General features: G+C 31.4%; 2 protein-coding genes across 2 annotated transcripts; both read left to right on the top strand.

Annotated features, from left to right (window-relative positions):
* The first annotated feature begins 10,546 nt into the window (after positions 1–10,546).
* Positions 10,547–11,898, top strand: LOC125874815 (acid phosphatase 1-like). Its single transcript, XM_049555846.1, has 3 exons — positions 10,547–10,997; positions 11,289–11,498; positions 11,592–11,898. The coding sequence occupies exons 1-3, from the start codon at positions 10,588–10,590 to the stop codon at positions 11,764–11,766; spliced, it is 795 nt and encodes a 264-aa protein (XP_049411803.1). The 5' UTR covers positions 10,547–10,587; the 3' UTR covers positions 11,767–11,898.
* Positions 11,899–14,286: 2,388 nt separating this feature from the next.
* Positions 14,287–15,709, top strand: LOC125874817 (acid phosphatase 1-like). Its single transcript, XM_049555848.1, has 3 exons — positions 14,287–14,639; positions 15,079–15,288; positions 15,399–15,709. Exons 1-3 carry the CDS (start codon positions 14,287–14,289, stop codon positions 15,571–15,573), a joined length of 738 nt encoding a protein of 245 aa, XP_049411805.1. The 3' UTR covers positions 15,574–15,709.
* Positions 15,710–17,097: the final 1,388 nt, after the last annotated feature.

Genomic DNA, 17,097 nt, shown 5'->3' with positions numbered 1-17,097 from the left:
GGGGGGGTTGGATAGGAGGTGGGTCGAGGGTAGGGTGAAAAAATAAAATTTTAAAGTTGAAAATATTTTTTAAAAACAAACTTAAATTTTTTTTTGGGGTAGGGGTTGCGAGTACGGGGTGGGTGGGTTGGAGGGGGGAGGGTCGAGTGTAAGGATGAAAAAATAAAATTTTGAAGTTGAAATTATTTTTTAAAAACAAACTTAAATTTTTTTCTTTTTGAAGGGGGTTGGGGGGCTGATGGGGGGGGGGGACGAGGGTAGTGGGTGGGAGGTAAAAAAATAAAAAAATGAAATTAGAAATATTTTTAAAAAATAATTTTTAATATTTTTTTGGGAGGGGGTGGGGGTAGGGCGTGGGAGTAGGGGTGAGGGTGGGGTAAAGAAATTAAATTTAAAAACAAGCTTTAAAATTATTATTTTTTTGGGGTGGTTTGGGGGTTGGTTTGAGGGTAAGGACAAAATAAATTGATTTTTTCAACAAAAAAATAATTGTAATTTGAAGTTGAAAGAGAGTTTTAGAAAATGTTTTCCTTAAGTTTTGAAGGAAAGTCATTTTCGTTAAATTTTAGAAAAATAAGTTGATTTGAAAAATATTTTTCAAAACATTTAACCCAACCAAACACACCCTATGTCTCATACCTCCTTATGGAGAACATTTACACAACTTTCCACATAATTGGAGCAAAAGCTCTAGTATGGAATTATGAGATGAAATTGAAATTTTGTTTGGACATGCGATACGAAATTTTTGTGTTGTATATTTTGTCATAAACATAAGAATTTCATAAGTTGTAAAACTATTAGGCGAAATAGTCTGATGGACCCTTATACTTATAACAGTTTGTATTCTGAACCCTTTTACTTAACCATTTGTCAACTAAACCCTTAAACTCAATTAAAATGAGACTTTTAAGCCCCTCCAACCATATGTGTAGCTCACTCTCTTTTACATAAAAGACATGTCATATCCACGTCATACATATTAGTGCCATGTCATAATTATTTAATAAATATTTTTTAAAATTATTAATCAAAATTATTTAATAAAAGATAAAATAGTAAAATTTTAATTTATTCTTTAAAATTTTTAATTTATTATTTAAAGTAAAACTCCACAGAGTCTCCCCATTCTCACTGTTCACGGCCAACATCTACGGGAGAAGCCATCGCCGTCGTCGTCGCCACTTTTGCCGGCGAAATCGCATATACTCTCTCCCTTACTTGTCTTCATCTCCGCTGCACACCATCATCATTTCCTTTCCTCCTCCAACCTTCACAAAACCAACAACCTTAGTCACCGCACTATTAGATCTGGCCGAGAAACCTCTTCGCCGCCATGACCTAGCACCCTCACCCACCTCGTTCTCCTCTCCACTGACCAGTGCCGCCTCTCTCTCTCACTCCATTGTCTCCAGTTCGCCGCCGTCGACGTAAATTGCTTCTTCAAATCCTCCATCTCCGACGTAGTTCCTCCTCACCGGAATCCACGATGGTGGCTGCAAAGAAGACCAAGAAGACTCACGACAGCATCAACAACAAGCTCGCTCTTGTTATGAAGAACAGTGAAGAGGCATTTGATTTGATGCTGTTTTGGATTCTATTCGGAAGTTGCCCGATTGTTATTAAGAAAAGTAGCTACCATTGATGAGTTTGGCAACTTTATTTATCACTTGTTGGAAGAAAGTTTTGATGATGTTTAATCTGATTTTAACAATTTTCTTGAGTTATTGTTCAATCTACTATGCTGACTTTGATCTGTTAAATAAAAAAAAAATTAATCCAAAAATTTGCTTTTCCACCTTGCTTGGAAGACGTGTTTGATTTTCTAGGGTTAAGAGTTTGGATCTGTTGATGAAAACTTTCTCTCCTAACCCAAATAGTTACGTTTTTGTTATTTTTTGGGATGTTTCTATGTTGACTGAATGAATTAGGATGGGGCACTTGCTCCTTTTCAATATATACTGACATGTATTGTGGTGCCTTTGCCTATCAATATTCCATATTGGCGTTAAAAAAAAAAAAAAATTTAAAAAGTTATTCACTCGCCTAAAGGAGCGTGGAGTTACACACTTTTGTCAACTCAGACATTTTAATGTCACATAAGCGTGGTCAATGGTCAGAGGAATTTGTTAAATTGTGTTTTATTGAGTCTAAGGGTTCAGTTGACAAATAGTTAAATAAAAGGGTCCAGAATACAAACTGATACAAGTATAAGGGTTCATCAGACCATTTCGCCAAACTATTAAAATAGCCTCAATTGTCTATTCAATCTTACCAAATAAATAAAAAATTGTATAATCGCATAATAAATTATTACAAAGTTATTTGTTCTCCACTTAAGTAACTATATCATCTAACTTTAATTCAATAAAAAAAAATTGAACATAAATTGTAGTGTACTAGTCTTTAATATTACTCAACAATATCCCTTGGTGTGAGTTAAAGTGATTATATATTGGTGAGAATAATAAATTTTATGTCGGTGAGAATAATAAATTTTAAAAAGTACTGATGTCATTATAAATTTTATTTACATGTAAAATAAATGGTTAGTAGATATAAATGTAGGGTTGTTTTAATAAAATATAAACTTGTGGATCAATTTTTGTATTAAAAATATCTCAAATCATGATATGGAATTCCCATATCATGGTTTTTGGAAAAGATAGAATCAGCGTAAAATCGTTTGTCCAAACGTTGATTCCATTCCATATCGTGATATGGTATCGCATGGCCAAATGCCTACTAAAAGAAGTAATGGAACAAGTATTTCAAAGATTTTACCAGTATATAAAATACTGAAATCTTGTATTTGCAAATATGGTCGACAAACTTCAACTTCCAAATAATAATATTGTAAGTCACATATGAAGAGCACGAAATAATCATTTGAGAAAACTTTGAATAAAGTAGACAAGATGATTTAAATTAACTATAGAGGGACGTCGCCTTTATGGACTTAATTTATTGTCTTTTGGTAAAGTGATAAAAGTGTCAAAACACATCTAAATTATTTTGTTTTATATCTAAACTATTAAGAGTGTGAGTTTCATACATAAAATCACTTACTATGAGTTTAAGAAACACACATCAGTGATATATGTAATGCATTCTCTCTTTTATTTGCAAAAACTTTGTTTCATGAATAAAATATTTCACCTTGACAAAATTAATAAATTATTAATAATAGTTAAAAACTAAAGACTAAAGTATTACTATCTTAATTTCTTTTTAAAAAATAAAATAATATTCTACCCTACCCCATTTAACCCTCCGCTCCTAATTTATTTTTATTTTTTTACATTTTTTTCATTTTGTGTTAGATTTGTATAGATATTTAGGAAAATATTTTTTTCTATTTACGTACCGAATATAATCGAAATAAAATTTATTTTTAAAAAGTCTTACAGGAGGTAAAAAAATACTTTTCTAAAAAATAAATATCTAATACAAAACGAGAAAAAAATGGAAGCGTAGGGTTATGTGGGGTGGGCTAGAATTATTTTTTAAAAATAAAAATTAATATAATATCTAAATTATTATTTGATGGGACGGGGTGGGGGGAGGGGAGGGTGAGATGAGGTAAGATTTTTTTTTAAAAAAAAAATTATAAAGAAATTTAAAAAATAACTAAAAAATTGGGGTAGGAGGAGTACATGAGAGGAAGTGGTGGAGTGGGGTACGGAAAATATTTTACATTTTATTTTATAATTTTTTTGGGGGAATAGTAATAGTTTAATCTTTAACTCTAACTAATACTAATAATTTATTTAATTTTTATCAAATAGGAATATTTTGTCCATATGGAATATGATGTGACAATTTTTATTAAATAAAAGTGAGAGTGTATTATACACACCATGATGAGAGTGTAATAAAAAAGAGAGGTGTGTTACTCTAACTAATAAGTGATAGTTCAGTTATGAGATTCATACTCTCAATAGTTTAGGTATGAAATGAAAAAATAGATAGTTTAAATATGTTTTTGACCCTTATCTTTTTGGTAAATGCTAAACAAAATCCGCAAGTGGTGTGGATTGTGTCTAGTTAATGCAGTGATTATGAGGAATGATTAATTAGAGACTTGCAGACTATAGTTACATATATGCAAATGGATAGCTAAAAGTCAAGATTAAACTAATATTATGGGATTAGATGTAGATATTATGGAAACCGATCATCATGTTCTACTTTGTAAACGTCCACATCGTAAATGACACAATTTCGTTCATGAATCAATAGTAAAGTATTCCCTCTTATTCATAAAGTTTTTGTGTGAGTTGACTTAAAAGTTAGTTAAATTTATTTATAAGTCATTTTTAGTTTTGGAAAGTATTTGATAAAGTTAAAAATTAACTTAAAATAGTTTTAAATAACTTTTAAAAAGATAAAAATTAAAAGTAGATCTCTCGTTACTTTTTATTTTTGACTTAAAAGTCATTTAAATTTGATCTTTTATTTTTCAATTTAAAAGTCATTAAATTTGACCCTTTATTTTTTACTTAAAAGCTAGCACTTTTTTTAAGTCAATTGAAAAGAACTCTTAATCTATGGATTAATGGTTAAAATGTTTAACCACTTGAGTTGCTTCACTTGTCGTTGTCTTACTTTCCAATTATTTCTTCTTAGTAATAATTTCCTCATATACCTTATAGTATCATTGACTAATGAGTAATTTATGAACAAGAAACAATATTAATGATACCAATGATGTGTGTGTGTGTATATATATATATATATATATATATATTTAGTATCAGTTAAGCGAAATTATTAGTTTGATAATACCAATAAAGTATATGATACTGATTTAGTATCAGTGAACAAAAATTATCAATTTTAATGAATAAGGGGATATGAGCTGTAATTTTATTTCGAGAGAATGAATATTTCTTGGATTACTTTGAATTGGGGTATAAACATATAATTATTTTGAATTTTATGGCTCATTTATGTAATTTTGCTTTTATTAAAGATCCAAACCCAATTAGCATCTAGCTAAAAGGAGACGGGATTTCAAAGAATGAGTTATGCATATTATGATTAAAAAATTATAATCCATACCTCTTCTGGTAGGATATAAGTTTCTCATCTTTATTCTTATCTCCATCCTATTTGTTATATTTGAATATTTTTATTATAATTCAATAGTTTAATTATTGTCGTTGTAATTTATCTATCAATGATTATATAAAACTTGAGTACATGTGTTGAGAACTTGAATTCGTTACAAATTAGGACATTAATGTAATTAATAAGTTTTTTTTCAATCAGATGACATATTCTTTCAAGTCCTTAGAGACCCAAAATACATACAAGTCAAAATAGATTATTATAGTGAAATAATATTATAACAAACATACCCTTCGGGGTGGCCCAGTGGTTTGGGCTTGGGACTTCCATGTTGGAGGTCTCAAGTTCGAAACCCCTTGCCAACGAAAGCAAGGGGTTTGCCTTCTGGGTTGAGCTCGTCGCACCGGGCTTGCCTAGTGCGGGTTACCTCTCCTATGTGGTTTGCGAGCTATTGCATAAAAGCGGGGGTTTTACCCTGTGCGCACCCAAAGGGTAGCTGCTGCGGGTTTCCCTTGTCATCAAAAATATATATATATTAGAACAAACGTCGATTATAATAAGGATTGACCGTAGTAATAAATCATTCCTCGTTCTTGAAGAAGAATTAATATGTTTTAGCACAGAGAGTTTTCAATTATTTGAGAATATATTTTGAATACAGTAGGCAAGATGATTGATTAACCAAATAGGAACTTGCCTTTATTTTATTGTTTTTTGGCTAAAATGCAGAGGCAAAAACCTCGAGATGCGCTGAATATATTTTATTAATGCAATAATTATGAAGACTAATTAGATTAGGAAAATGACTACCTAATGGCCAAGATGAGACCAATAATTTAATTTATTAGATGATCTTTAATGTGTATGTTGCAAAATCTGCTGATCAAATAAAAGCACTTTCGGAAAATGCCTCTTAAACCCGGTCCAATATCATATTAAGAGTATTTTATTTAATCGTAGATCTTCTTAATTAATCATCTTATAAAGTACTCTTAATATAATTAAGATATTTATTTAAAGATTTTATTTATCATTCATTTTCACAGTAATCACCGCCCTTATCGTTATCTATTGGCTATCATTATCAACTACCACCCCCATCACCTACAACCATCACCATCACCACCGCGTTCAATTAACACAGTCAATTGTCAGGCCATAATTTTCAATCATCGCCTCAAATCACCAATCACAAGCGAGAATCACAATAACAAACACCCACTATATATCGTCAACAATCATTGTTAATTGCCACCACCAGCTCCACACCTACAATTTATCACCATTGACAATCGTCATGATCACCACATGGTATCTCTTTCCATCACCATTACTCTATAATCCTCGATCATTCGATACCAACAATCAACATCGCTAGCCATTATCACCTTTAACTGTCATATAATTTTTTTAAGAAAATATTTTATAATAGTATTGATTATTTTGGTATTTTATTTAAATTTTATATTTATTAATTTTTAAAGAAAAATAAATTTCAAATATTCAAATGTTGAGAACAAGCCATTTTACTTATTTAGTAATCAATTTTTTGATACAACAGTCATCTTAATATACAAATATACATACATACACGAACGTCTAAATCTTAACAAAAAGAAATATGGTCTTATACTTGCACGGAGAAGTGTGTTCTTAAGAACTACATGAGTTCTTTGTTAGGAGAGACCCAAGATATATACAGTCAAATTAGATAATTATAATGAAATAATAATATTATAACGAATATAATAAATCATTCCTTGATCTTTAAGAAGAATTAATGTGTTTTGGCACTCATGTACGTGGATAAACGAGTACAGAAAGCATAAGAATGTTATGGTTATCATCATATCAGAATGTGGAGGTCTGGGAATATATATAAACAATTGAGTACTAAATAATTAAACTGTAAAAAGTAAAAATTACAATTAAAAATACAACTTGTAATCGTAGGTTTAACGACAAAAGTTGAACAACGTGACATTATAATTAAATGGGTTAGACGGTTATTAGGGAAAAGGGACGGATTTACCCCCGAACTTTAATAAGTGGTACGTATATGCCCTCCGTTATACTTTGCGTCCACATAAGCCCCTGCTGTCCAATTATAAGTACACATATACCCCTCTCACTAATGGATTCCTATTTTTTTACACGTGTCTTAATCCTATTGAACTACCCGTTTGATCCCTTTTTTTAACCCATAACTTAACTATCTACCCCATAACTCAATACACACCCAATTTCCTCTAAAATGAATCATAATTAAAATACCCAAATTAATCCTATTGGTCCCCACGTCATCCCTTCTCGCCGACTTACAATCAGTGAACTCCGCAACCTTACTTCCCCTGTTCCCCATACCTTTGCACCCTTCTTCCCCATTACAGTATTTTGGTGGAAACGAATCGGGGCGACGACAATTTCGTCACTATTGATGGAGTTCGGGTATTCGATCCGAATCTTTTTGTCGGGTCGAGATTTATTGTTCATGGGTTAGATGGGATTCTTCCCACTGGATTCAACATGTATGAGGACACTCTGAGCCAGATGGGAAAAGGGTTTTTTGCGAGGGAGAAAGTGGAGTCCTTCGCTCATAAATCTGGCTAGCATTCTACGTCGGCGGTGAAGAATGGGGGGTTTTCCAGAGTTATGAGGAAGCATCGGAAACTGCAGTATCGCCGGATTTGGAAGAGTAATTACAGTGTTCGGCGTAATTGTGGAGAAGATGATTTCTAGGGGCATTACTGTAAATCTCGACTTTTTGCTGGGGTAAAATTGTCTTTTTTCGAGGATATTCAATATTGTACAGAAATGAAAAATAGTGAGAAATTATATTTTCTCTTTTACTCGAATATTCACAATTGTGAAATATCAATGAAAATGAATATAATTGTTCTGTAAATTTCCATTTTGGCGATGAAAAATTACTCTATTCTTTCACTTCATTTTTGTTGTTTTGTATAATTTTCCACCATATTTTTTTAAGCATTAATATGAATAAATAATTCTTTAATTTCAACTTATCACAAAATTTTAAAAACACGTTAATACATTATATGACACGTTTTTCATTTAAGTTACACAATTCAAAAATCGGGTGGGGACCAATAGTATTAATTTGGGTATTTTAATTATGATTCATTTTAGAGGAAATTGGGTGGGTATTGAGTTATGGGGCGGATAGTTGGGTTATGGGTTAAAAAAAGTTGTCAAACGGGTAGTTCACTAGGATTAAGACACGTGTAAAAAAATAGGGGTCCGTTAGTGAGAGGGGTGTATGTGTACCTATAATTGGACGGCAGGGGCTTATGTGGACGCAAAGTATAACGAATGGCATATACATACCATTTATTAAAATTCGGGGATAAATCCGTCCCTTTTCCCTTATTATTATCTCTTCAAAGGGGGTTGGTGGAAAGACAGTGGGATGTCAAACCACGCCAGGGACATGGCAATTTATTTATTCGATAAAATTATGATCCGGTATCTTTTTATTTTTCTATTTCAATGTGGAATTTTAATTTTTTATTTTATTTTAAAATAAATAGTGTTTCACATCATTAAGAAGATATTAATAATGTTTTTAATTTTATTCTCATTTAAAAAATAAAATTTATTTATGTAAGAAAATACTTTAAAAATACATCTTTTTCAAGGTATTTATTAAGAATAAATTAGTAAAAATACATCTTACGTTTTATGGATGAGTAATTTTTTTAAAGGGCGTGTCCAAATAAAAAAATTACCACTTATTTTGAAATAGAGGGAGTAGAAGTTTTTTGTTTATTTCTAAAGTCGATGTCGTTAGATTAACAATTATGAGAACCATAAGAATACGTGAAATTAGGGTAAGTAAGTGTTATTACTATCTTCACTTCAAAATAAATTCATTTTCAACACTTATTCTATTCCAAAACAAATAAATTTTTCAAATGTATCAGTATTACTTCTTTTCTTCCAAAATTACTCATCTTTAATGAGGATGTGTTTTCAAATATGTCTAGATTCAAAAAGAATTCTAGAAGAAGCAAAAATATAATACTGACAAACTACTCTCTAATTAATGTCACTAATAAATTTTCTTCACGCCTCAAAAATTTATTTATTTTTAAATTAGAGGGTGTATGAATAAATAAAATACATGTACGTCACCCGCAATAAATTGACTTGCACGCTAGCTGTCCCGGCATGGAACGAGGATGATGATGCTTTTGCTTGTTAGTGTTTATAATAGTATTATTGTGCCAGAAGAATACGATATTGATCAAGATATCGATAGGGATATTTATAATATATTTATAGGATAAGTTAACTTAATTTGATCATGTGGATCACGTCCGTTACAATTGTTACACGAATATTGTATCGACTATTATGGTCATTTAGCGCGACTAATTGAAAGCCGGAATATTTTGGTGTATAACGGGCCTAGGACCAAGTTCTAGGCTGTTGGATGATTCGGTGGTCTATGTCTCTGCCGGCATCGCTCGATTTGGCACGGTCAAATAATCTCAATTCGGTGTATTTCAACCAATACAATTAACACAGAATGTCACTTGTGTTGGGTATTATTTACCGTGAGTTTCTTATCATAAATAGGTTTTCCTTTTAGGAAAAAGTTTTGGATTGGCTAGTCCTTTTCTTGTAGGAAAATGTTTAGGACTCTATAAATAGAGGCTTGTTCCTTCTAACTTAATCAGTATTCACAATGTAGTCTTAAGGACTTTAAGAGTTTTGGTTAGGGGAAGAATTTGTGGGTTACAAGCTTGATAAGTTATCACTTGTGTGAACCTCCCATGTATTCCGAGTGAATTGGTTGAGGTTATTTCTCTCTATATTTTGTACTCTCATGTTTATATAGTGGATTGCTCATCTCCTTTGTGGACGTAGGTTGATTGACCGAACCACGTTAAATCTATCTCTTTTGGTGTGTTTCTCATTTGTCTTCTTACTCGTGGTCTTTCGAGGTTTGCTTTGCTAGCTTCCTCATTACACCCAATTATTTCGGTCCTAACAACTTGAAAATCTTATTGTTAAATAAAATATTTTGACAGACTAAAGATGAAAAATGGAAATCCTCCCAGCCGAACATGACCTTTATAAAAGTACAAGCTAAGTTACAAGGAGATGAAAAAAGAAATGATTTTAACAAATCCTCATAGAGAAACATGCCTATCCTGTCAAATCATATCATAATTCATGTCGTGAAACACGTGATGACCTAGTTGTGTGAAATTAGGTCTTAAAGTCTAACTCACAACTAGCTTATGTGCGTGAGCAATTTTGATTTTGAGAGCTCCAACATTGAGTGAGATGGACCCGCTTTGATACTATGTAAAAGTGTAATTGTCTCATCTTAAAGCTTAAACTATTAGAAAAAACACATTTTTATTAGTTAATTATATATTCTCTTGATTGCTTTTGAGAGGTAGTTGAGATTGAGGATCTTATATAAGGGCACCATATCCGAGCAATATAATCTCAACATCTTCTTTCTTCTCTTCCATCAAAATGAGGTGTTTCACTATTCTCTTCTTTTTTTCAGCTATAGTAGTTGTGGCATTGGCCTCTAATGTCGAAGAGGTCATTAGCCAAGTAGTAGAAATTCACCGTCTAAGGCCACAGACTGGTTCCGCTGGTTATACCGTCCCACAATTGGACTGTCTTAGCTGGCGCCTCGCCGTGGAGACGAACAACCTCCAAAACTGGAAATTGGTGCCTAAAGAATGTACAAACTATGTAGGTCATTACATGTTAGGCAAACAATATAGACGTGACTGTGAGTATGTTGCCAAACAGGCAATTGAGTATGCCAAAGCCCTCAAACTTGGCGGAGATGGAAAGGACGTTTGGGTATTTGATATTGATGAGACCACTCTCTCAAATCTTCCTTACTACGCTCGATCCGACGTTGCTTTTGGGTAAAAAATAAAAAACATTAGTATACTATTTTTTATGTATGTGTCCGCTTATTACGTTTTCTAGTAGGTATATAGATAGATGAGAAATTTCATAAATAGCGTTATTAATTAGCATCCATTTTTGCAAATATAGTTAGATTTTGTTTTAATCCAAAACATATGGAGTAGTAGCATTTTGATTTCTAAATGTAGTAAAATACACTTACAACATCGTATCCTAACTAAAATTTCATATCTGATTGTAATTATATATATGTATGTATGTACGATCAAGTAGATATTTTTGTGCAGGGCTATAGCGTACAACAACACAAAGTTTAGTGCGTGGCTAGCGGAGGGAAAAGCACCAGCCATTCCTTCGATACTGGGTGTTTACAAGACTGTGTTGTCTTTGGGGATCAAGCCCGTTTTCATTACAGGGACGAGAGAAAATTTCAAACAAGTGAGGATTGTCAATCTCAAGAAAGTTGGTTATACCAATTGGGCAGCGCTTATACTAAAGTAAGCAATATGTTCGTATTTTCAGTACTATTACATATTTTTTCGTTTAAATTTATGTAAATTTATTTGACTGGATGATGGATGACGTTACAGGGGAGAAAATGATTCGGGATCAGCAGTGCAATTTAAATCAAGCAAGAGAACAGAATTGGTTAAAGCTGGATATAGGATTGTTGGTAATATTGGAGATCAATGGACTGATTTAATCGGAGAAAACGTTGGAGCTCGTACATTCAAAGTCCCTGACCCTATGTATTACATTAGTTGATTCTAAGCAAATTTTAATCATCAAGCATGCTAATTAATTAACAAAGGGGGGTAGCTTTTTTATTTCATGTTTTATGTCTTTCGACTTTTCCTATTCACCCTCACTTTGCTATAATAACGACTTGCTTCAACATTTTAATTGTTTTCTTCTTGGCAATTTTGTTCCTTTATATTAAAAGACGCACATCTCTATTAATTTAATTTCTCATTACAGCCTAGACTCGAGAGGATCAGATCACCACATGACGTTAATTAATTAAATTGCGCAACTTAAACAAAGTGCAATAATGGAACAGGGAGAAATTTCTTTTTTTTGTTATAAAAAAAAACAACCCATACCTAACGATTATTGAAATTGCTTTGTGCGATGTGATAGCTTTAGATGTTGAAAAGTTTTCATCAAATAAATGAATAATATGATTTTTCATTTATGGTATACCTATACATTTTTTTAGTTTCAAAATATTATTGTCATTTTATCTCAAAATATTTGTTATTTTAGATGTTCATGATAAAATTAACTTTTTTTTTTCTTATTTTACCTTTAATTGTAAATACTCATTTTTGAAGACTAATTACACTTCAAATATATTATATAAATGGAGAGATCAATAAAAATAGATTATATCTGAAGACATTAATAAGAATAAAATATCATTACTCCTAACTAATATTTTCTTAAAGATGTGTAAATAAAGATACAACAAGTATTCTGAGACATAGCTAGTACGTAGTATATGTCAAGTGCACCAATAGTTATCACAATTAATTTAGCTAACGTTTGACCATAGATATTTGAAAGTAAATTTTGAAACTTTATCATTCAAATATCTTTTTCCAAGGGATAGCTCAATAATAGAGTGGTCTTACCTATTGACCGTAATACAACTTTAAATTTTAAAAATTACAATGTCAATAACTCAATTTTTCAAATTTCAACTTTAAAATTTATAATTAATCCAGAGTTTAGCTATCTAGTGATATGTCGGTACAAATTAATATATTAATGAGTACTAGGCGTATGAGTTTGTCTGCAATAATTCTAAACCCATATTCTATTCTATTTTTTTCTCCAATAAAAGCCATAGAAAAAGACGAATAATTGTGATGGGGGACTCATTATTAGGGGTTTGATAACTATACCTTGCATTTTATATTGCAACTAGTACGTGAGTATGAAACAAGACTAGTTGCACTATTTAGAAGCAATATAAAAGACAACTAGATAATGGTTACCAGATTAACATGAATTGTAGTATAGTAGTGGACTGCTCCACCCTTAATCAGAAATTTCAAGTTTAAGTTTTGAGTATGAAGAAAATTATGTTGGGAAAGCCGCTCCAAAAGACATTGTAGTGTGTAATTCAAATTTATTCGAGAATTCAATACATGTTCTAGATACCGGATGGAAAATCAAAAACAAAAAAGATAATGATTACCCGTATGTGTTTTGTCAAATTAAATGAAATTATCTCTTGGCCTGATTGGTCCATCTTTAAGTACGCTAGAGCCTAGCTGAATTAGTGTTTTTTAAATATACATGCAGTGAAAAGTAAACTAAAAATAATAGTAATAATTAAAATCAAACCGAGATCAAACCAATCTGGCATTATATATAAAATTTTAAAATTTATTTTTATACATAAAAAGATTTATTTTGATATAATTTGTAAATATTTCTTATACTTTTTCATAATTCTTATCTTTTAACATATTATTTCAAGTTTTGAGACATAAAATTTTGAATGGTCCAATGAAGGTTATAGTCCATAGATATTGGTAACTCTAATAAAACTCGAATCACTACTAATGCTAACAAAAAAAAATTAATTCAACACTAAGAATGACAATAATGTCCCATATTTGTTCTTTAATTTTACCTTGACTTAAACATTTAAAATACATTATTTAATTTTAGTTTTCTTTAATGTTTAATCATGTAATTAATACTTATTAGACTTATTAGTTTTCAATATTTATTTTATGGGATTTTATTATTATTTTTTGTTGAATATTTTAGTGTAATCACTCATCTCATAATTTGTGTTATTCTCTTACGAAACTCCTTAGATAGTTGTATTTTGGTAGGACTAAGGTAATTAGATGTTTGTATGAATAATTTACCGAAAAAATTCGATAATCCGAGTTTGAAAAACCCAATTAGTTTTATTAATTTGATTTGGTTTATATATTAATTAAAATCCGACATAAATAGTTTGATTTGATATTTGAAAAATCAGAACCAACTCACTCGACCATGTAGATCCATTGGAATGAAAATGTTTTGGGAACAAAAAACGATATTGTTAATTTTATAAATTTAATAATTGTGAGAACCATTTTCAAACTAGGGTACGTAAAGAGCACGTAAACAAATTAAGAGAAAGTCAGCTATATTATCATGTTACGACACACGTTGATTACCTTGCAATTGAGAGTCTTATTTAAGCCACTATATCCATGATCACAATATCTTCTTTATTCTCTTCCATCTATTTGGTTATATAAAAGCATGAATAATATGTGGTTTTTCACTATTCTCTTATTTTTTTCAACTATAGTAGCCATGGCATTGCCCTCCAATGTTGGTTATCCCGTCCCACAACTTGACTGTCTTAGCTGGCGCCTCGCCGTGGAGACGAACAAAATCCAAAACTGGAAATTGGTGCCTAAAGAGTGTGAAAACTATGTAGGTCACTACATGTTAGGCAAATTACAATATCGACGTGACTGTGAGTATGTTGCCAAGCAGGCTATTGAATATGCCAAAGGCCTCAAACTAAATAGAGATGGAAAGGACGTTTGGGTCTTTGATGTTGATGAGACTACTCTCTCAAATCTACCTTACTACGCTCGATCTGATGTTCGTTTTGGGTAGCAAAAATAAATCATAATTTCTTTTTTACTACGTTTTTTTTATAGGGAAAAGTGATAAATATGCCCTTGAACTATAGTAAATGGTATGAAGATACCATCCGTCATATTTTTGGGACATTGGTGCCCCGCCGTACAAAAACTAGAGCGTATATACCCTTTATACTAACGGATATACAAGTGTGATAATCTTATCCACCGACCCAACATTTATTAAATATCGGATCAACTGATAAGATTGCGCCACGTGTCCCTATTTAGTCTTCTGTTAGAGTTAAGGACATATATGCTCTAGTTTTTGGACAGCAGGGACATCAATGTCCTAAAAATATGACGAATGGTATATGCATATCGTTTACGATAGGTCAGGAGTATATTTGTCCTTTTCCCTTTTTTATATATATGCAACTTGTGATGTCATACGTAATTTTGTATATAGGACTATAGCATTGAACAATACAAAGTTTATTGAGTGGCTTGCTGAGGGAAAATTGCCAGTCATTCCTTCGATACAGGGTGTATACAAGACCTTGTTATCTCTTGGGATCAAGCCCGTTTTAATTACAGGGGCTCCAGAGAATTTTAGACAATCAAGGATTGCTAATCTCAAGAAAGCTGGTTATAGTAACTGGCTAAAGCTCGTACTAAGGTAATTATTAACCGATACTTCTACTCATATCTTATTTTACATGACACTATTTAAGTATGTTTCGAACATTTATATAGATATAGAGTAATACTTTGACATGATTATTGCAGGGGTGGAAATGATTCGAAATTAGCAGTAGAGTATAAATCGAGCAAGAGAATGGAGTTGGTTAAAGCTAGATATAGAATTGTTGGTAATATTGGAGATCAATGGACTGATTTAATCGGAGAAAACGTTGGAGCTCGTACTTTCAAAGTCCCTAACCCTATGTACTACGTTGGTTAATACTAAGAAATTTTAATTAAGCATGCTAATAATTAACAAAGGAAGCAAGTAACTTTTTAATTTTGTCACATGTGAGATATGATTATAAGCTCACTGTTCCAGTATAATTTATCATGTATTTGACTTTTCCTTTTTCCTTTTCCCATTCCCTTTATCATAATAAGAAAGAATTGCTTCAATTTTCTTTTTTCTCAATTGGCAATTGCATTCCTTTATTTTAAAATTATGAAATGTTTTAGTTTCAACCGTATATAAGGCCTGTTATGTCGTAATTTCACTAACCTTAGAAAAATAACTATTTGAAATGTTCTAAGTATAAAACAATTTGAGAAAATATTTAGAAAAGAGTCCCCACTTAATTTTTTAAAGAAATTAAGAAAACCTATAATTTTCAAAGATTTAAACAAAAAAAATCATTTGAAAATTCCAAAGAGGGTTCGGGGTTCAACTTACACTTCGAGAAGGGTTTAAGCATTCGAAATGTCCGCTAACATGCGGTTGACCTGCGACTTAACTAAAATATATTTGACTATTTTTAGGGAAATAATGATTTAACATAAAAAGTAATAACTTACCATATTTGATTAACTTTGAGAAAATAATTAAATGAATGACACATTTTATTTTATTTTTTATTATTTTTTTCAAGAAAAACAAAAGGGGCCTAACTTGTTAGATTTGAATTAGAGACAAGTGATTAGAATTTTAACAAACTAGATTAATTAAAATTTATTTGACTCATAATAATTTGAACTAATTTAGTTGATAAACCAAGAAATCATTTTAAACTAATTAAAGACAAATGAAAGTTTTAACTAAAGACAATATTTAAATATGTAAAAAATACAAGAGTTGATAAAATTGAAATTTTATTAAAATCTTAACATAAAGAATATAGTTCGTCTTTTGGGGATTTATTGAGTTAACTAACAATTTTAAAGTTAGAGTTAAATAAAATTAGTCAGACATAATCAAAACAATTAGGAGAGTAAAAGAGATAATGAAATTGGGCCCCTTTTTGGGCCAACATCGCTGCAAGTTTTGGGTTTTAACCCAATCCCGTTTCTGTATACATTGACTGCATATCAGTGTATATCGGCATGTATATCAGCTCTTTCCATGTATCTCCTGCTTCCAAACACCTGTATTTCACCTTAGCCCTGTATTTTTGCATTTTTGAGCTGTATATCGCTGTATAATGAGTGTATACTGCTGTATACAATATGTATACAACCCATTTCTTGGGCTTTGAACATTTATGAACTAATTTCCAGCACTACATTGGGCCTTCGAGATCTGTAACGGCTTCCAAATACATAGGGGGTTGACTCGAGAAAAGGGTAAAATTGAGCCTTTACGGCTCATCTCGAAGATGCAAGAGAGAGGTCCACCATGGACTCGGAAGGGGTGAGTTCATACAAAAAAAAAACAAAAGCAAAGTAAGCAACATATGGCTAAAGGAATATGGATTTGAACATAATTTTCAACCAAATTAAACACGAGAGGGATTAACAAAACTACTGA

Source organism: Solanum stenotomum, chromosome 8 (assembly GCF_019186545.1).
Source record: "Solanum stenotomum isolate F172 chromosome 8, ASM1918654v1, whole genome shotgun sequence".
In the NCBI taxonomy this organism is placed as follows: Eukaryota; Viridiplantae; Streptophyta; class Magnoliopsida; order Solanales; family Solanaceae; genus Solanum; species Solanum stenotomum.
Note: the sequence above shows the minus strand (reverse complement) of the source record. Positions and strands in the feature narration are given on the sequence as shown.